This window comes from Lactuca saligna, chromosome 6, assembly GCF_052625555.1.
Source record: "Lactuca saligna cultivar CGN05327 chromosome 6, ASM5262555v1, whole genome shotgun sequence".
NCBI classification, from domain to species: domain Eukaryota; kingdom Viridiplantae; phylum Streptophyta; class Magnoliopsida; order Asterales; family Asteraceae; genus Lactuca; species Lactuca saligna.
Genome location: NC_136422.1, coordinates 65,246,154 through 65,263,007, shown reverse-complemented (window position 1 = coordinate 65,263,007; position 16,854 = coordinate 65,246,154). Strand labels below are relative to the sequence as shown.

Below are 16,854 nucleotides of genomic sequence, written 5' to 3'. Positions count from 1 at the left end.
GTATATTTTTTTTTATAAAAACTTAACAAATGGATTTCTAATGGTGTGTAAGAGAGATCCTTAAAAAAATAAGGTAAAAAACAAGTATTATAAAAAAAGAGTTGAACTCAAGTTGTATGATCATGGAACCACATGGGCCATTTATGTTTGTCAAAAAGTTATAATACAAGACACTGTTACTAAAAAAAGAAAAAACAAACCGACAGTCGAGTCGAGTGCAAATCCAAGTACTCACCGAGTCACCGAGTCACCGAGTCAAATAACAGAAGTGGAGCGGTGAGTTGTCGGTGGCGAGTTCACTTCCAGTTGGTGAGTCGTCTTCAAAGCTTCACATACGTTTACTTGATTCCAAATCCAGCCTGTTCCACATTAAACAACGAGCATCTTTCATGATTCATACACCCTAACCGAACCCCATCTGTCAATCTCCACCGTTCATTTCCTCACCCTACCCATTCTTCCATTGACAGAAATACTTGATCTAACACACACAACATTCCACCTTCATTGAATTCGAGGCAAAGGAAAACTACAAGCAAGATTTTTTTCATACAAAAAGCAATTGCATTTCAATCAATTAAACAATTCAGATCCTGTGGGGAGAAGTCTCCACTCTCAGTAAGTTGCACATTCTACTATCATGAAATCGCACAGATCTCTTTTGTTTTCAGTTCGTATTTTTAAAACCCCTGAAAGGAAACAAAATTCGTTAATGGGTATATTGTTTTAGTTGTAAATTGTTAAATTTAGCATATGGGTCTTTCAATTTCATGTTTCCAAGAAATTTTCACCGATTATCAAGTAAAGGAACTTGATTTATCATTAGGTATTTTGTTTTTGCTAAATGCCCAAATAATCTTGGAAAGTAAGCTGATTTATAATTTGGGTATTTTGGTTTATTTATCTTCTGCTCAGTTGAGATTGTGATCCATTTTAAATCCCATGTTTTTATCATAATCTTCATTACAATCTTAAAAGAATAAATGTTTCGTTACTGTGTACACTGTTTCGGTTATCATCTGTTCTTTATAGCATCTAGATCTTTCTGATTCATGTTTCCTCAAGATATTTTCACAAAATGCCCAAATAGAAAGGGAACTGATCTATTATTGGGTTCATTAATTCACCTATCTTTTGCTCATTTCAGATTGAGAATTATCTTAAATCCTGTATTTCTCAAAATCTCCATTTAAACCATAGAAGGAAAAAAAATCCTTTATTCGGTATAAGTTCTTAGATCTTATGATTCATGCTTTTCCCAAGAAAATATCACCAAATGCCCAAAGAAACAAAAAAAGTATCTTGACTTATTACTGAGGTGCTGTTTGTTTTTTAAAAAAAACCACTTATTGCTGCACCGCGCAGCACACGCGCAGCACTTGGCCATTTGCAGCTGTTTGTTTTTCAGAAGACTTCTGACTTAAAAACTGCTGCGCGTGTGCTGCGTGGCGCAGCACTAAACCAACTGCTTCAAACCTCTTCACGCATTAGTTTAACTTACTGCAGCAGTCTGCAGACGTTAAAAAACAAACATAATTTTTATTACATGCTGCAGCCGTTTGTTCCACCTCTTCTGCTACAGAGGATTGAAGAGGTGGTCCGCAGACTTCAAGCAATTTCTCTTCGAAAAAACAAACAGCACCTGAGTATATCGTTTTATTGCTCTTCAGCTCATTTGAGATCGTGATTCATCTTATATCCATGTTTTTTCTATTCATTTTCACTAAAATCCCAATAAAGAAGAAATCATAACCTATTTTTTTCTCAAAAAAATTCCCACCCACATCACATTAATCTCTCTTATTCTTTTCTACAAAAAACACTCACTTAACAAGAAAAGTATCTTAATTTATCATCAGGTAAACAAAAAAGCATCTGGGTATCTCTTAATTTAATCCCCTTTCAAATCTTTTCAACAAAAGGACCTCAATTTCTTAACGGGTTTTCTGTTTTTGCTATCTTTATTGCAGAAAAGAAGAATGGGGACAAAGAATATTTGTCTTTTGGTGTTATGTTTACTCTTTGTGATAGCATCAATGGTGGATGCTGATACTTCACCTGTAACAGTGAAGAAGATAAAGGGGAAGAAAGTATGTGATCAGGGTTGGGAATGTAAAGGGTGGTCTGAATATTGTTGTAATCTGACAATATCTCAATATTTTGATTATTATCAATTTGAGAATGTTTTCTCAAAGAGGAATAGCCCTGTGGCACAAGCTGCAGGTTTTTGGGATTTCAAGTCTTTTATTATTGCTTCAGCTATTTATCAGCCTCTTGGATTTGGTACCACTGGTAATAAGACAACTCAGATGAAGGAGATTGCTGCTTTTCTTGCTCATATTGGAAGTCAAACTTCATGTGAGTTTATACTTTGACCTTTCTTTCTTGAATCTTGATTGATGAGGAATCTTGTTATGCATTGTTTGAATCATGAGATGTGATGATTACTTGAAGTTTGCAATCATGATAAGATTATTTTTATTGTTTGTTGTAGGTGGATATGGAGTGGCAACGGGTGGGCCCACAGCATGGGGATTATGCTACAATAGAGAAATGAGCCCTAATCAAGATTATTGTGATGAGAGCTATAAATACACTTACCCTTGTGCCCCTGGAGCTGACTATTATGGTCGTGGTGCTCTCCCCATCTATTGGTATCTTATTCTTCCTTTTTTCTTAATAAGAATGAATGACCATTTTACCCTTCTCAACAATTCCTGTCCCCATTAACTCAGTTAACGCTTGTTTTTTCTTCTCTCCATTGAGTGCTGAATGAATAAACAATGCAAAGACTGTTTCTTGTTTTGGACTAATGAACCGTCTGAATCACTAGTAAATGACCATTTTACCCTTCTCAACAATTCCTTCCCCCAATAACTCAATCAACGTTTGTTTTTTCTTTTTTTCTTCTCTCCATTGAGTGCTGAATGGATAAACAATGCAAAGACTTTCTTTTTTGGACTAATGAACCGTTTGAATCAACAGTAAATGACCGTTTTACCCTTCTCAACAATTTCTGTCCCCATTAACTCGATTAACGCCTCTTTCTCTTTATTGAGTGCTGAATGGATTAACAATGCAAAGACTGTTTCTTTTTTGGACTAATGAATCGTCTGAATCAACAGTAAATGACCATTTTACCCTTCTCAACAATTCCTTCCCCCAATAACTCAATCAACGTTTGTTTTTTCTTTTTTTCTTCTCTCCATTGAGTGCTGAATGGATAAACAATGCAAAAACTGCTCCTTTTTTGGACTAATGAACCGTCTGAATCACCAGTAAATGACCATTTTACCCTTCTCAACAAGTCCTGTCCCCATTAAGACAATTAAGACCTCTTTCTCTTTTTTTGAGTGCTGAATGGATAAACAATGCAAAGACTGTTTCTTTTTTGGACTAATGAACTGTCTGAACCAACACTAAATGACCATTTTACCCTTTCTCAACAAGTCCTGCCAATTTTAAGAGTTGTTTCTTTTTTTTCCCATCTTTGGAGCAAATACTGTATGAACAAAAACTTTTTCTTTTTCAGACTAATGAACCGTCTGAATCAACACTAAATGACGATTTTACCCTTTGTCAGGAACTACAACTACGGATACATTGGTGACTGCCTACATGTGGACCTTCTCCACCACCCTGAATACATCGAACAAAATGCGACTTTAGCTTTCCAAGCTGCAATGTTTCAATGGTTGACTCCATTAAAGAAAGGTCAACCATCAGCCCATGATGCAATGGTTGGGAACTGGAAGCCCACCAAGAACGACACATTGTCCCACAGGACACCTGGATTTGGGCTCACCATGAACATCCTTTATGGTGAACGTGTATGTGGAAAAGGTGACATTGATGACATGAACACCATTGTTACACATTACTTGTATTACCTTGATTTAATGGGTGTTGGGAGAGAGGAAGCTGGGGCCCACGATGTCCTCACATGTGCTGAACAGAAAGTCTTCAACCCAGCAGCTCCAAAAAAGGCGGCTTCTAGTTAAAGCTTTGGATTCTTGAAATAATAATAAAAAAAAATGGTGCCCTTTGAATGAATGAATGTTGGTGTGAAATGTTTAGGTTGGGGCTTAGTAGTTTGTGAATGTGAAGCTGGGGATTGATGAATGGATTGATTCTTCGGTTTATAGATTCAGAATCGTTTTGTTTCCTAAATGTTATTATTTATTTTTGTGAATTTTGTTCTTTTTTTTTTAAATGAATATTACAGACAAGACTTATATAAATGGGTTTTTGTGTTTGCTTTTGTATTATAAAGCTTGTAATAAGTTTGTATGAACATGTTTCATGTTAATTGTAAAATTCTTATTTGTCAGTTCTCTTGGAAACTTGTGATTTTTGAGTATTTGTTATTTAGGCCGGACAGTATGGAGTGCGGGGAGACGGTGCGGGACGTTTCCCACACAGGGGAACACCGCACCGTGGGTGCGGGAAGAGGGTGGGGGTGGGGATACCGTGTTCTCACTCCTCACATGATTGGTCGGTTATTTTTTTTATTGCAACAGCTATGTAGCCGTTAATATATATAATTTGTTTTTTTTTTCCTTTTCTTAAACTATAAATACCACAACATCCAATTATTTTTTTAACTCATACTTTATATTTCTCTTCAAAAAATATTATTCAAAATGACATCATCTTTGTCATCCGATTCGATGGCTGTAGAGGAGGTTAAGTTTATCGGTTTCGTCATGGCGAAACGGTTGCATACTGTCAAAACCGACTAGGCGAAACATCACGTGCACGATTTAAACCAAAAAAGTCGCGGTTGCGTAGAAATCACGAACCCGGACACGATCACCTTATAGAAGATTATTTTGCAGATGACGCTATCTACGTTGTAAAGTTTCGACGTCGATTCCGGATGAGGAAGGAACTATTCTTACGTATTGTTGGAAGGCCGTTTTCCATATTTCCAATGGAAAATGGATGCAAGGCGGATAAAAGGTTTCTCTCCCGTTCAAAAATGCACGGCTACAATTCGTCAACTAGCATACGACATGGGCGCAGATAAATGGGATGAGTATTTTAGGATGTCAGAACATACCGTGCGTGAGTGTGTGTACAAGTTCTACAAAACGATCTGTTTGGTTTATGGGCAACGATATTTGCGCAAACCAACTATCAACGATATCCACCAATTGTACACGGTGCATGAACGCAAACATGGATTCCCTGGAATGCTAGGTAGTATCGATTGCATGCATTGGAGTTGGTCATTATGCCCCAACGCATGGCGTGGTCAGTACATGAGAGGCGACCACAAACAGCCGACGATCATTCTAGAGGCTATCGCATCATATGATCTTTAGATATGGCATGCATTCTTTGGTCCAGCTGGTGCAAACAATGATATCAATGTGCTAGACCAGTCTCGGGTATTCAACGATATCTACCTTGGAAAGTCACACGATGTACATTTTCAAACAAATGGGGTAGCATATAAGCATGAATACTATCTTACTGACGGTATATATCCTCCCATGCCTATTTTTGTGAAATCGTTTACATATCCTAACGACCCGAAAAGGAAAAAGTTTAAAGAGGCGCAAGAGTCAGCTAGGAAGGATGTGGAGCGAACATTTAGTGTATTTAAGAGACGTTGGCAAGTACTAACGGTCGGGGTAAGGTCGTATGAAGTGAAAATGTTACAGCACGTAATGTATGCATGTATCATATTGCATAATATGATTCTTGAAGACGAAGGAAGAGCGATATGCCGGTACAACGAACATGAAGTTTTGGCCAAATGCCAAAGGAGTAGTCGTTGGTACACAAGAGTATATGGTGAATAGAAGAGAAGTACACAATCGCGACATTCATCAAGCCCTTCGTGCTGATTTGATGGAGCACATTTATAGGGTTCATATTCAGCCCCTGATAGAGTTTTCTCACGATGATTTGTTTGACGAATCAGATAATATTTTGATATTTTCGTCGAGAGTGAACATTCCGACGACGAGAGTGATGCTGGGGAGAATGACGAATACGATGAAGGCGATGACGAGGACGATGAGGGCGATGACGAGGACGATGATTGCGAGTGACGTATTTTGGTTTATTTAAAATTAGGATATTAACTATGTTTTCTATGTTGTGGGTTGTTTGCATTTTTTTTTATTTTCTACTTATTTATATATCCGTTTTAATGTAATTTTTATTTTAATTAATGAAATGCTTTTTATTTTTAATTAAATTTTATGTTTAGTATTAATTTAAAAATTATAAATTACAAAAATTAATTAATTTTATTTTAAAAAAAAATAGTGAGAGAAGCATTTTCCATCTATTCCTTGGGTTTTAGATGAGGGAAAGAAAAGTAAGAAAAATGGTGATATGACCCACAAAAAATAAGAGAAACCTGCTTCCCATACCCTCCGGTCTTGGAGTAATATCATAATATGACTAAAGCTTTAAGAGTTGTTAAATTTTAAGATTATCTAGTTTTAACCGATTGATTTGTTATATTTTAGTTTTTCAAGTTATAATAACAAAATTATTACCAATTTTACATAATGAATTTCACAAAATCACCTTTTCTTTTACAGAACCCATTTTTTGCATAATAATGGTGTCATATAAAAAAGAAAGGTATTTGTTAGTAGAAACTACCCAAAACTATTTTGTAGTAAGAGACCACTCAAAAACTATTTCGCCAAGCTTATTTTACATGATATTTATTTAAAAAGTAATTATTTTGTGATAAATGAGCTTATTTTTGTAATGACAAAATTGCAAAAATGGTCCCTATGGTATGTATTTTTTTCGGGTTTTGGTCCAAACCACGTGTTTTTTTGGTTTCGTGGTCCTTTTGGACTGGTTTGGTTGTGAAAATAGTCCCTCCGAAAATTAAAATGACTATAATACCCTTGGGGTATTTATTTTTTATTTTTTTCATTTTTTTAAATCTAATAATAATAATTTAATTATTTAAACAATTAAATAATAAGTCTTTCTCTCTCTCTCTCTCTCTCTCTCTCTCTCTAAATTTTTAATCTTCCCAACTATGGATTTGGCATCAAGATCTCGTTCACACAACCCTGGAGAACCTCCAGGTCAATCGCAGCCTAGAGTTGAGCTACCCAAACCCATCGTCGTTCTGTGCTTGTTCACTCAAACAACCTTGGGGAAAACGTACAAGGAGAATGGTGGCTCGAAATCGCAAACGAAGCATCAACGTCCTTTTTCCTTTTCCCCTTTTGATTATGAATATACGTAGACCCGGTGCAAGTGCATACCTCTGTTTTTCTTTTCAAATCACCTGCCGGAGTAGTCACATAAACACCCTAAAATTCTCCATCGCTGCACTAATGGAGTTTAGATCAGGATTCAATGCGTAGCTGAAGTAAAATCAAGTCCAAGTCAATCTTCAATGGCGGTGTGATAAGAACAGTGCTTCAATTAAACGAAGTGTTCAGGCCCAGATTATGGATTCTACTATAAAACCTGCAACTACTTCTAGTGAGTTTTTTGCTCTTTCATTGAAGATCTTTTATGTGGAGCAAAATTGAATCTCATGAACTCCCCCTCCCCCCTGAAGATTGTTACGATCGTTGCTGCCTTTCCCCCTTTCATCCACCATTTCTTCTTCGCTCCCTATCCTGAACCCACCACCGAAGTGGGTGTTTCCCTAGAGCAAACATCGGAGGCGGAAGCCCCCTTTTGATTCCCCACCTTCACACCTTCCTTCTGAGACAGAAGAAGTGCAGGAGCTGCTTTCCTTACTCCCCAGCTACAAACCAATAAGGCACCGGAGGTGCTCTTCTTCTCAAAGGGTCTTCCACCACCAAGCCTTCCCTGTCACTGCCTCGTTCGTGATTATCCTTCTCGATCAGATGAAAACCAATGACCGGAGGTCCCTTTTCCCATCGTCGACAGCATAAGGTTCCCCCGTTCTCCTATTTCCTTTCTCGATAGATGAATCATTGGAGGGACAGATGAATCATTGGAGGCGATTGATTAAAATAATTTGCCTTAGGGTTCTAATTCGGACTGAAAAAACAAATTAAAAGGGAGAGAGAGAGAGAGAGAGAGAGAGAGAGAGAGAGAGAGAGAGAGAGAGAGAGAGAGAGAGAGAGAGAGAGAGAGAGAGAGAGAGAGAGAGAGAGACTTATTATTTAATTGTTTAAATAATTAAATAATTATTATTAGATTTTAAAAAATGAAAAAAATAAAAAATAAATACCCAGGGTATTATAGTCATTTTAATTTTCGAAGGGACTATTTTCACAACCAAAATCCAAAAGAACCACAAAACCAAAAAACATGTGGTTTGGACCAAAACCCGGAAAAAATGCATACCACATGGACCATTTTTGCAATTTTATCTTTTGTAATTAAATTACTTCCTCATCCCACCATAAATCTTTGGCTTGATCATAATACAAAATGAAATAAATAAATAACCGAAATATCTTTGAACAAAACAAAATGAGAAATTAAATTGATTCATTTTATGCCTACAAATGTTCTTATCCAATAAAATTATGACAAATGTCATAATTCCATATTTTTTTAACTAATTTATTAAGTCTATATTATGAATATATCAAATAAAATAAAATTAAATGGTGATTTGTCATAAATTTAATAGGTAGAAATAATTGTAGGCATTAAAGACAAGAGGTAATTTAATTTCTCAAACAAAGTTGAAATAAAATAAATCTGAACAAAATCAACCTGAATATAAGTTGGTAAATCATAATTAGATCAACCAGTTAATAACAAAAATAGATTATAAGGAGAGCAATAAATTTCCAATGTATGTTGGTGTAAAAGGTACCCAAATATTCATTTAGATTCTATTTTGCATTTACAAGCTAGTTTATTTTTTAAGCTTATTCTTATTGCAACTTAGTGTTTGGTGAAACCATTGAAGTAGCTTATCATAGCTTATAAGCGAGTTTTCTGATAAACAATCTGAGATAACTTAATGATAAACTAAGGGGCTGTTTGTTTTTTGTGTGAAGATCTGCGCAACCATTTTTGTCTGCGCCGCGCAAACATATGCCCTCGCAAAGTGTTTGTTTTTTGGAAGTGCACAGACCAAAAAAACATATGTACGAGACTGTCTTCAAAACCTCATTTTAACCTAAAAAAAAAACAAAAACATGCACTACCGTGCAGTTTTTTTTTCTTTCTTCTTTTTTGTTGAAAATACATTTTTAATGTTTATAATGTGAAATTAAGTTTGAAAATTCAATTTATTTCAACAACCACAAACGTTAAAAACAGTCTTCTTATTGCAGATTGCAGACATTTGATTCACCTCTTCTACCGCAGAGGTTTGCAGATGTGGTCTACAGACTGCAGATGTGGTCCGCAGACTGCAGACATTTTAACTTAAAAAAAATAAACAACACCTAACTTATAAGCTAAAAAGTAGCTTTTAAACTTCTCAAAAGCGAGTTTTCTGATAAACAATCTGAGATAACTTAATGATAAACTAAGGGGCTGTTTGTTTTTTGTGTGAAGATCTGCGCAACCATTTTTGTCTGCGTCGCGCAAACATATGCCCTCGCAAAGTGTTTGTTTTTTGGAAGTGCACAGACCAAAAAACGTATGTACGAGACTGTCTTCAAAACCTCATTTTAACCTAAAAAAAAAAAAAAAAAAAAAAACATGCACTACCGTGCAGTTTTTTTTCTTTCTTCTTTTTTGTTGAAAATACATTTTTAATGTTTATAATGTGAAATTAAGTTTGAAAATTCAATTTATTTCAACAACCACAAACGTTAAAAACAGTCTTCTTATTGCAGATTGCAGACATTTGATTCACCTCTTCTACCGCAGAGGTTTACAGATGTGGTCTACAGACTGCAGATGTGGTCCGCAGACTGCAGACATTTTGACTTAAAAAAAACAAACAACACCTAACTTATAAGCTAAAAAGTAGCTTTTAAACTTCTCAAAAAGATATGTGAGCTTCATAATCAAATTCTACTCCTAATAAAACACTCTCTACACTGCCACATGGCTCCTTCTTACGCCTACTCTATGCCACATGTCATCTCCTGAAGAAACTATTTTGATGTTTCCCGCTCAAACTATTAATCTGCTATCTCCAAATCCGATTTATCTTATTACTTTTGAATTTTGAATTTTAAATTCGGATTTTTCTTATAACAATAAGTTGGAAACTGATAATAGTTTCCAATTTAAAGCCAAGAAATCAGCTACTTATCACCGAGAATCATGACCGCCAGCCTATTCTCTCCATCGACTTTCAAAAGCACATAAAACCCTAGAAGCGGGTTCTTGCTTCACCATCTCAGAACTTGTTCTGAATTTCACACATTCATTTATCTTGAAGGAAATCCCATTTGATTTTCATTCATATATCGTCTCTCCTTCTCTCCAACCCTAACGGTCGTCGGCCACATCTCACGCATCAGAAGGTTCGTGCTTCTTTGACATAGCTTTCATCATCTTCAGAGATTAGAGATTTTATTGGTCATCTTTGTTCTGTTTTCCCATTGATGTTTATTTTATGGTTTATGTGGCATGTTCTTCAACCCTTTCTCTTTTTATTGGATGTTTCAGGTAACAAGCTAACAGCGTTAGCTAGAGGTTTATTGGAAGAAACTTTGCTAGGGGTTTTGTATATAAAGTTTTATGGTAATTTGGTTCCTGAGAAGGTTAAAATTAGGAAAATTGCATCTTTACGGAATACTATTCCTTCACTGGATCCATAACACTAACAATCCGGGTTATTTTTATGTCATTTTTTGTATTTAATCGCACTTCACGTTATTCGCACAAAGTGACCATTGATAAGCCCCTGATTCTGTCGATGTTAAAATATACGACATAGGCATTAAAAGTGAGATTATTCTTAATGATAATATTCTGCTTTTGTATCTAGAGGAGTAGCACTGATCTTATTCCTTCTTTCTCGCTCTTTCCCAAAGCAGATAAAGATAAGTCTTGATCTGAAGTCTTGGGTTGTTACCAAAACCTTAAATTAAAAGGAATACTGCAAATCTAATTTGGATGAAAGAAGAAGCATATTAGGCATTTGAAAACAAGAACTTTGAAGATTTTCATTACTTGTTGATCAGGTTTGTAGATTTTTATTTTTTCTGAAATTTTTGGCATATAAACCATTTTGCGTTGCTTTCCTGCCTAATAACTGTTTTGACATGATATGTAGTTTCATTTGGGTTTTAACGTCTTATTTTTTCTGGTTTTTTCATGATTAATTTGGATTTTGTGCTTGAGGTTTGTAGATCTTTTTGTGTTTTTAGGTTCTGGTGTTTCTTGAATTGGATATTTCTTGTGCTTTGGGTTATGGAGTTTCCCCTGCATATCGATTGCAATTCAATCTTCATGTAAATCTTGTCTCCTGGTATTCTTCGGGTGAATAACATAATTGATAGTAAGCATATCTATTTTTTACATTTTTCTTTTTGAACAAAAAGAGTGACGACTGAGGTGATGCAATTTATAGGGAAATTTATAATTAATGAAATTAAATAAGGATGAGAATAGACACAAATGTGGTTGGCCATATTAATAATGAAAATGCCTAATGTTTATCAGGAATATATATATATATATATATATATATATATATATATATATATATATATATATATATATATATATATATATTCATTTATAACATATTTATAAATTATAATCTCAGATCCATGGGTTATTGCATTTTTTTAGGGGGATCAGTGAGGAAACAGAAGCAGAAATTGAAGAAGAGGAAAATGTATTTTCAGGAATCTTGGATGGAAAAGGAAAGGATTGATACAAAATTAATCAACGCAGCATGTTGTGTTGAAATTTTCAATTGCAACCATTGCCATAACGAAGCCTACGTTTATTACTATTTGGCTTCGGTACAACTCATATGAAAAAGTTATTGTCAATTTATTTAGCTACTAACTTTTTACTTCATTTGATAAAACAGATTAATTGATCCTGCACGTCGCCACAATGTTCCTTAACATCAAGTTAATAATGTAGGTTTTGTGTTTCCATTCAAGATTATTATATTATATTCAACTTCTATTACAAACCTCTCTCTGTTTAATATTATATTCATTTATACTTAGCGCCCTTTAGTTTATATATAAACTTCATGTTACATCTTTTTATAACATTTTTCATAATTTCATTTTAAACCCCTCATTATATTTTTAATTTATAAAAAGTAAATAGTGAAAATATATATTAACTGGCAAAAGAAACTATGTAGATATGTATTTTAATATTTCTACTTAAAATATATTTATGTGTTAGTTTAATAGTACTTGTGATTTAATCATACATGTCTTATTGGATGAGCTTTTATATATGCTTGTGATTGGATCACTCATACTTTCGAAGTACATTGTCTTTTTTGCTCTTTTATGTTATCAACTTGTGTATTACATGATTTTGAACATATATATGGATCTTAAATTTATATTTTGTTCTATAAATCATAATTATATTAAATGTCTTCATATACATAAAATATATAAGACATTCAAATAAAAGTGAATATTAATTTTAAATAATCAATATAAAGTATTAAACAAAACATATATCTTATTAGTTTAATAAAATTTTATAAAACTTATCCGTGGTTTCCACGGGTTATAACCTAGTTACTAACAAAAGAACAATCGTGTAACAAGTGCCAATTGAAAAAAAAAAAAAAAAAATCTTTTTCAAAATCCCATCTCAGTTCCCAACTCTATTGTTTAGTTTCATAATCAAATTACTGAAAAAGCATCAATCTTGAAACAAATTCAAGTTTCAAAAGATCATATTTCTCAAAATCCCATCTCCTATCAAACCTCCATTGTGTTATCTTCATAATCAAATTACAGATAAGAACATCACTCTTGAAACAAATTCAATTCACAAAAAAACCATCTTTTCTCAAGATCCCATCTCAAATCAAAACTCAAAACTGTGTCACCATCATATCATGTCTTTCAACTTAATTACTTTCTAATTGCCCAAAATACTTTCCCGAAATAGTTGCCAAGATATTAAGCATAATAACTTCATCATCAAGATCCAATTTTTCAGCTCTCAAAGCTGCACATTTTCTTAACAAGCAACGAAGTGAAGCACCTGTGTCAGCATCTAAAGGAGTATCAATGGCTGCACAAAGAGCAAACAGCCATGCACAATCATTTCTACACAGTGAACTCATTGACTCCATTGATATTATCCGTTTCCTTAACATTATCACACGAGCCACAGGTTCCATCTCTACAATGTTCTGCAACCTAGGCCAGTCACAAATGACAGTTTTGTCCTCCGTTTGGCAGGAATCAAGATTTTCTTGAATGACATCATCTGTATGACAGATATCAAGATTTTCTTGAATTACACTGTCAAGAACACTTTGGGAAACAGGGATTGATTCCATTTCTTCAGAAAATACAGATGCAGAAGTTTCATCCTGAGATAATGCCTGAAATTATACAAAAAGGCAAACAATTTATAAATCAAAATCCCATCTCAGATCAAAATATAGCTCTGCATTTTCTACACTATCAGATAGAAATGGAAGAACAAACTTACAAGCCTTAGGTTTGAAAAGTCAGCAAGGAAAGCATCTTCCCATTCTTTTGATGGCATTAAATGCTCAGGACATGCTGCAATATCAGGGATGTTGGGCATATAAACAGTTTGTTCTTTGATCAAAACACTTCTTTCAACCTTAACAACCTTCACTTTTGGGATATGCTCAGCCTCCCATCTATGCACAAAAGAGGCCATTAGTGCTTAAAAAAATGGTAACTTGAATGATGATTTAATAAAGGACATGAGTCTTTAACTTGAAGATATGAAAAACAAGTCTTTTTAACAGAAAGAAAGAGGGAAGTGGTACATTACCTTACTCGCCTAAGATATTCTAGCCCATCTTGTGGAGGACCTGAATCAAAATCAGGTTCTCCAGTGACCATAAATGCAGGTCTTTGGATGCTAACATGATCTGAATCGCTGTCTTCCTCTTCATAGTAATCTTCCTCTCCATCTAAATCACTACCTTTTACACCATGCTCAACTTGGTTCATATTTTGCACTTCATTATTACCTAAACATCAACAAATTGCATTTCAAGACTATTTTCATAGCATATAGTGGAAATTGGAAGCAACATGATCAAGAATATAGCAAGAAAATCAAGAGATATACCCATTTTGTTGGCGAATTGAGGTCGAGGATCAAAATTCACATAATTTTCATCCTGATTGGCATGCGCAGAACCAATTAAAGCATCGTACTCCTTGGATGCATCAGGTCCAAGCCCACAGTAAGCCTCAATCCACTTCTTCTTTTGTTCATCAATCCCTACATACCTCAAAGCCTCCATTTCTTCGTTAATGTACACCACTCTTGCCCTATCACCCCTCTTGTCGCAATCACACACACTTTGCCTTTCGAAATCAGGAATCGGATTCTGTTTCAAACCTTTTCCCCTTTTTCGAGGCCGTTTCTCCTTCCTGCCTTCTTTCACATCGTTCCTATTCGAATTACCCCTCAAACCCACAATTTGTTCCTCTTTGCCCTCATCAATCACTCCGATATGTGATGAATGGTTGAACTTTGTGACCGGGATGCCGCCGTTTTGAACTAATTCTAGCCCTTGTTCTACGTGTAAATCGTCAATTTGATCGAAAGAACTCGATAAATTTACTTCATGAAGTTCTAGTTTATCTTTTTTGTCTCTAGGGACCAAACCCACCTGGGCATCGATGCTTTCTTGAATACTCTTGATGATCATATCATCTGAGGAAGTATTTGATGTTCCTGATTCAAAAGCGGACGAAACTTCGGCCATCTTACGGTCTATGGGGTTTAGAGCGGAAAGGTTTTAGAAGTGCCTATTTCCCAGCTGATTTATAGGAAAGAGTAAAAACTAAAAAGTATTTTGCCAAAAAAAAAATGGTGAGCTTCGATATAGATTTATAATTTTGACAAAACTACATAAAAAGGAATAGGTGACAATTGGTATGATCCAATTTTTTTTTAACTAGGATCAAAGTTCATAACTTTTTATTTTGTTGTAAATTTGGTTTTTTTTTTTTTTTATTTTGTTGTGAATTTAGTCTAATTCACTTTGAATTTTTTTATAATGATAGTTTTGTCTTTTTAGTTTATTTAAATACTTTTATCATTAAAAGAAAATAAAAAATAAAATATTACCCCTACCCCACCCTCCCTCTCTTACAATGCAAAAGACCACTACCATCACCGCCGCCAACACCAACACCGGCCACCACCACCGCTGACATTGATGCTTCCTTTGTAACCTTACCCATCAGAAACTTTAGCTTTAACCGTCAGAAAGTTTACTAGCGCTACAAACACCACACACATACACAACTCTCTGTCTCACAAAAATCATAAATCTAACATATAAGAACACAATAAAAAAACCAGAAATCTTATACACAAGAACACAAATAAGAACCTGATTCATAGTACACATATACTATGATGAACCTAAAATGATTAAACACATATGAACCTAGAAATGATTAAACATAGATGAGACCAAAGTATCAAACACATACATCTATTCAAGATCTGATATACAAAACAAGAAATCTGATATGCAAGACCCAACACATAAACCTGATTCAACACACAACACTCGCCGGAGCACAACATCACATCAGAGCAACATCATCTTTAAGTCATCTATTGTTCGAAGCAAAAAACAAGGGTTTCCAAATCTATGCGTTGCCCGAACTAAGTTTTTTTTTGGCTAACAGCTATGGTGGTCGTCCGATTATTCAGATATGGCATGCACTTACCCTCGAAAAACAAAAACAATAGATTGAAGACATTATGAAGACGACAAAGTTTACAGATCTGGACGGATGTTAGGTGTATAAAGTGCACCTTTTTACATGCTCATTTCATGTTTAATTCAAGTATTGCATGGCATTTAGCTTAACTTTGCATGCATTTTATATTTTCGGGACATTTTCGAGGATCTATCTACTTTTCACCATTTTTTTTGGATGTTTCAAGGGTGTTTGAGGATTTGGGCATGCTTAGGACGATCAAGGGAAGCTCTCTACAAAGTTTCAGAAGTATCAGAGCAACATTGAAGAAAACGAGAAATTTGGATTTTAAACATTCACTTAGAACATTCTACGGCCGTGGAATGATTACATTGTCCATTCCACGGTCGTGGAATGGAATCCTCATCATATCAATCAATTTCCCATTCCACGGTCGTGGAATCTCAAGGCATGCTATTCCACATTCGTAGAATGTAATCTAGTAGTTTTCTGGATTTTTCAAGTTCCGATTAAAGGAAGTTTTAGGGCCATTTTCAAGAGAAATTCTAACTTTCACTTGGAGAGGCGATTTTGGGAAGAACGTATCATCATTATGTGCTTTGTAAACGTTATTTCTTTGATTTTGTAAGTTTGTTTAAGGATTAAACTTGAATTTGCACTTCAATTCAACAATGTGTGGCTAACTTTTCTTTGCATTTTCGATTCTAGATTCCTAATTGCTTGTTGTTAGATTGTGATGCGAGCTATATTTCATGTTTATTATCTAGTAATCTTTGATTTGGTCTTCATTATATACTTGAGTTGTACTCTTTTTCACTTGATCAATAAAATTAGGGTTTGTATCATGGTTGTTAATCAAATTATGAAATTCATATATGTTTTATGATTTGAAATTGGTGTATAAAGTGCACCTTTTTACATGCTCATTTCATGTTTAATTCAAGTATTGCATGGCATTTAGCTTAACTTTGCATGCATTTTATATTTTCGGGACATTTTCGAGGATCTATCTACTTTTCACCATTTTTTTTGGATGTTTCAAGGGTGTTTGAGGATTTGGGCATGCTTA

The 16,854-nt window shown here is 34.7% G+C and overlaps 3 protein-coding genes across 4 annotated transcripts; 2 read left to right on the top strand and 1 right to left on the bottom strand.

Moving 5' to 3' along the window:
• Nucleotides 1-356: 356 nt before the first annotated feature.
• On the top strand, nucleotides 357-4,330 carry LOC145003248 (chitinase-like protein 1). Of its 2 annotated transcripts, XM_078962385.1 has the most exons (5): nucleotides 357-618; nucleotides 1,556-1,859; nucleotides 1,971-2,358; nucleotides 2,495-2,654; nucleotides 3,584-4,330. In XM_078962385.1, exons 3-5 carry the CDS (start codon nucleotides 1,980-1,982, stop codon nucleotides 3,999-4,001), a joined length of 957 nt encoding a protein of 318 aa, XP_078818511.1. In that variant the 5' UTR covers nucleotides 357-618; nucleotides 1,556-1,859; nucleotides 1,971-1,979; the 3' UTR covers nucleotides 4,002-4,330. The 2 variants fall into 2 exon arrangements, with proteins under 2 accessions (XP_078818511.1, XP_078818510.1); XM_078962384.1 differs by lacking the exon at nucleotides 1,556-1,859 and having other exon boundaries at nucleotides 358-618.
• A 610-nt stretch (nucleotides 4,331-4,940) lies between these two features.
• Nucleotides 4,941-5,327, top strand: LOC145002666 (uncharacterized). The gene has a single exon (XM_078961890.1). The coding sequence runs from the start codon at nucleotides 4,941-4,943 to the stop codon at nucleotides 5,325-5,327; it is 387 nt and encodes a 128-aa protein (XP_078818016.1).
• A 7,439-nt stretch (nucleotides 5,328-12,766) lies between these two features.
• Nucleotides 12,767-14,877, bottom strand: LOC145003418 (uncharacterized). Its single transcript, XM_078962538.1, has 4 exons — nucleotides 14,167-14,877; nucleotides 13,864-14,065; nucleotides 13,549-13,726; nucleotides 12,767-13,438 (listed from the first exon to the last, which is right to left on the bottom strand). The coding sequence occupies exons 1-4, from the start codon at nucleotides 14,810-14,812 to the stop codon at nucleotides 12,956-12,958; spliced, it is 1,509 nt and encodes a 502-aa protein (XP_078818664.1). The 5' UTR covers nucleotides 14,813-14,877; the 3' UTR covers nucleotides 12,767-12,955.
• Nucleotides 14,878-16,854: the final 1,977 nt, after the last annotated feature.

What these genes read in the sequence shown, in the direction of transcription:
- LOC145003418 (XM_078962538.1), bottom strand. Translation starts at nt 14,812, where the DNA reads ATGGCCGAAGTTTCGTCCGCTTTTGAATCAGGAACATCAAATACTTCC. An exon ending in TCAATTCGCCAACAAAATGG is followed by an intron (nt 14,066 to 14,166) that starts GTATATCTCTTG and finishes GTTGATGTTTAG; the next exon opens with GTAATAATGAAGTGCAAAAT. An exon ending in GAATATCTTAGGCGAGTAAG is followed by an intron (nt 13,727 to 13,863) that starts GTAATGTACCAC and finishes TTTTGTGCATAG; the next exon opens with ATGGGAGGCTGAGCATATCC.
- LOC145002666 (XM_078961890.1), top strand. Translation starts at nt 4,941, where the DNA reads ATGGATGCAAGGCGGATAAAAGGTTTCTCTCCCGTTCAAAAATGCACG.
- LOC145003248 (XM_078962385.1), top strand. Translation starts at nt 1,980, where the DNA reads ATGGGGACAAAGAATATTTGTCTTTTGGTGTTATGTTTACTCTTTGTG. An exon ending in TATTGGAAGTCAAACTTCAT is followed by an intron (nt 2,359 to 2,494) that starts GTGAGTTTATAC and finishes TGTTTGTTGTAG; the next exon opens with GTGGATATGGAGTGGCAACG. An exon ending in GGTGCTCTCCCCATCTATTG is followed by an intron (nt 2,655 to 3,583) that starts GTATCTTATTCT and finishes ACCCTTTGTCAG; the next exon opens with GAACTACAACTACGGATACA.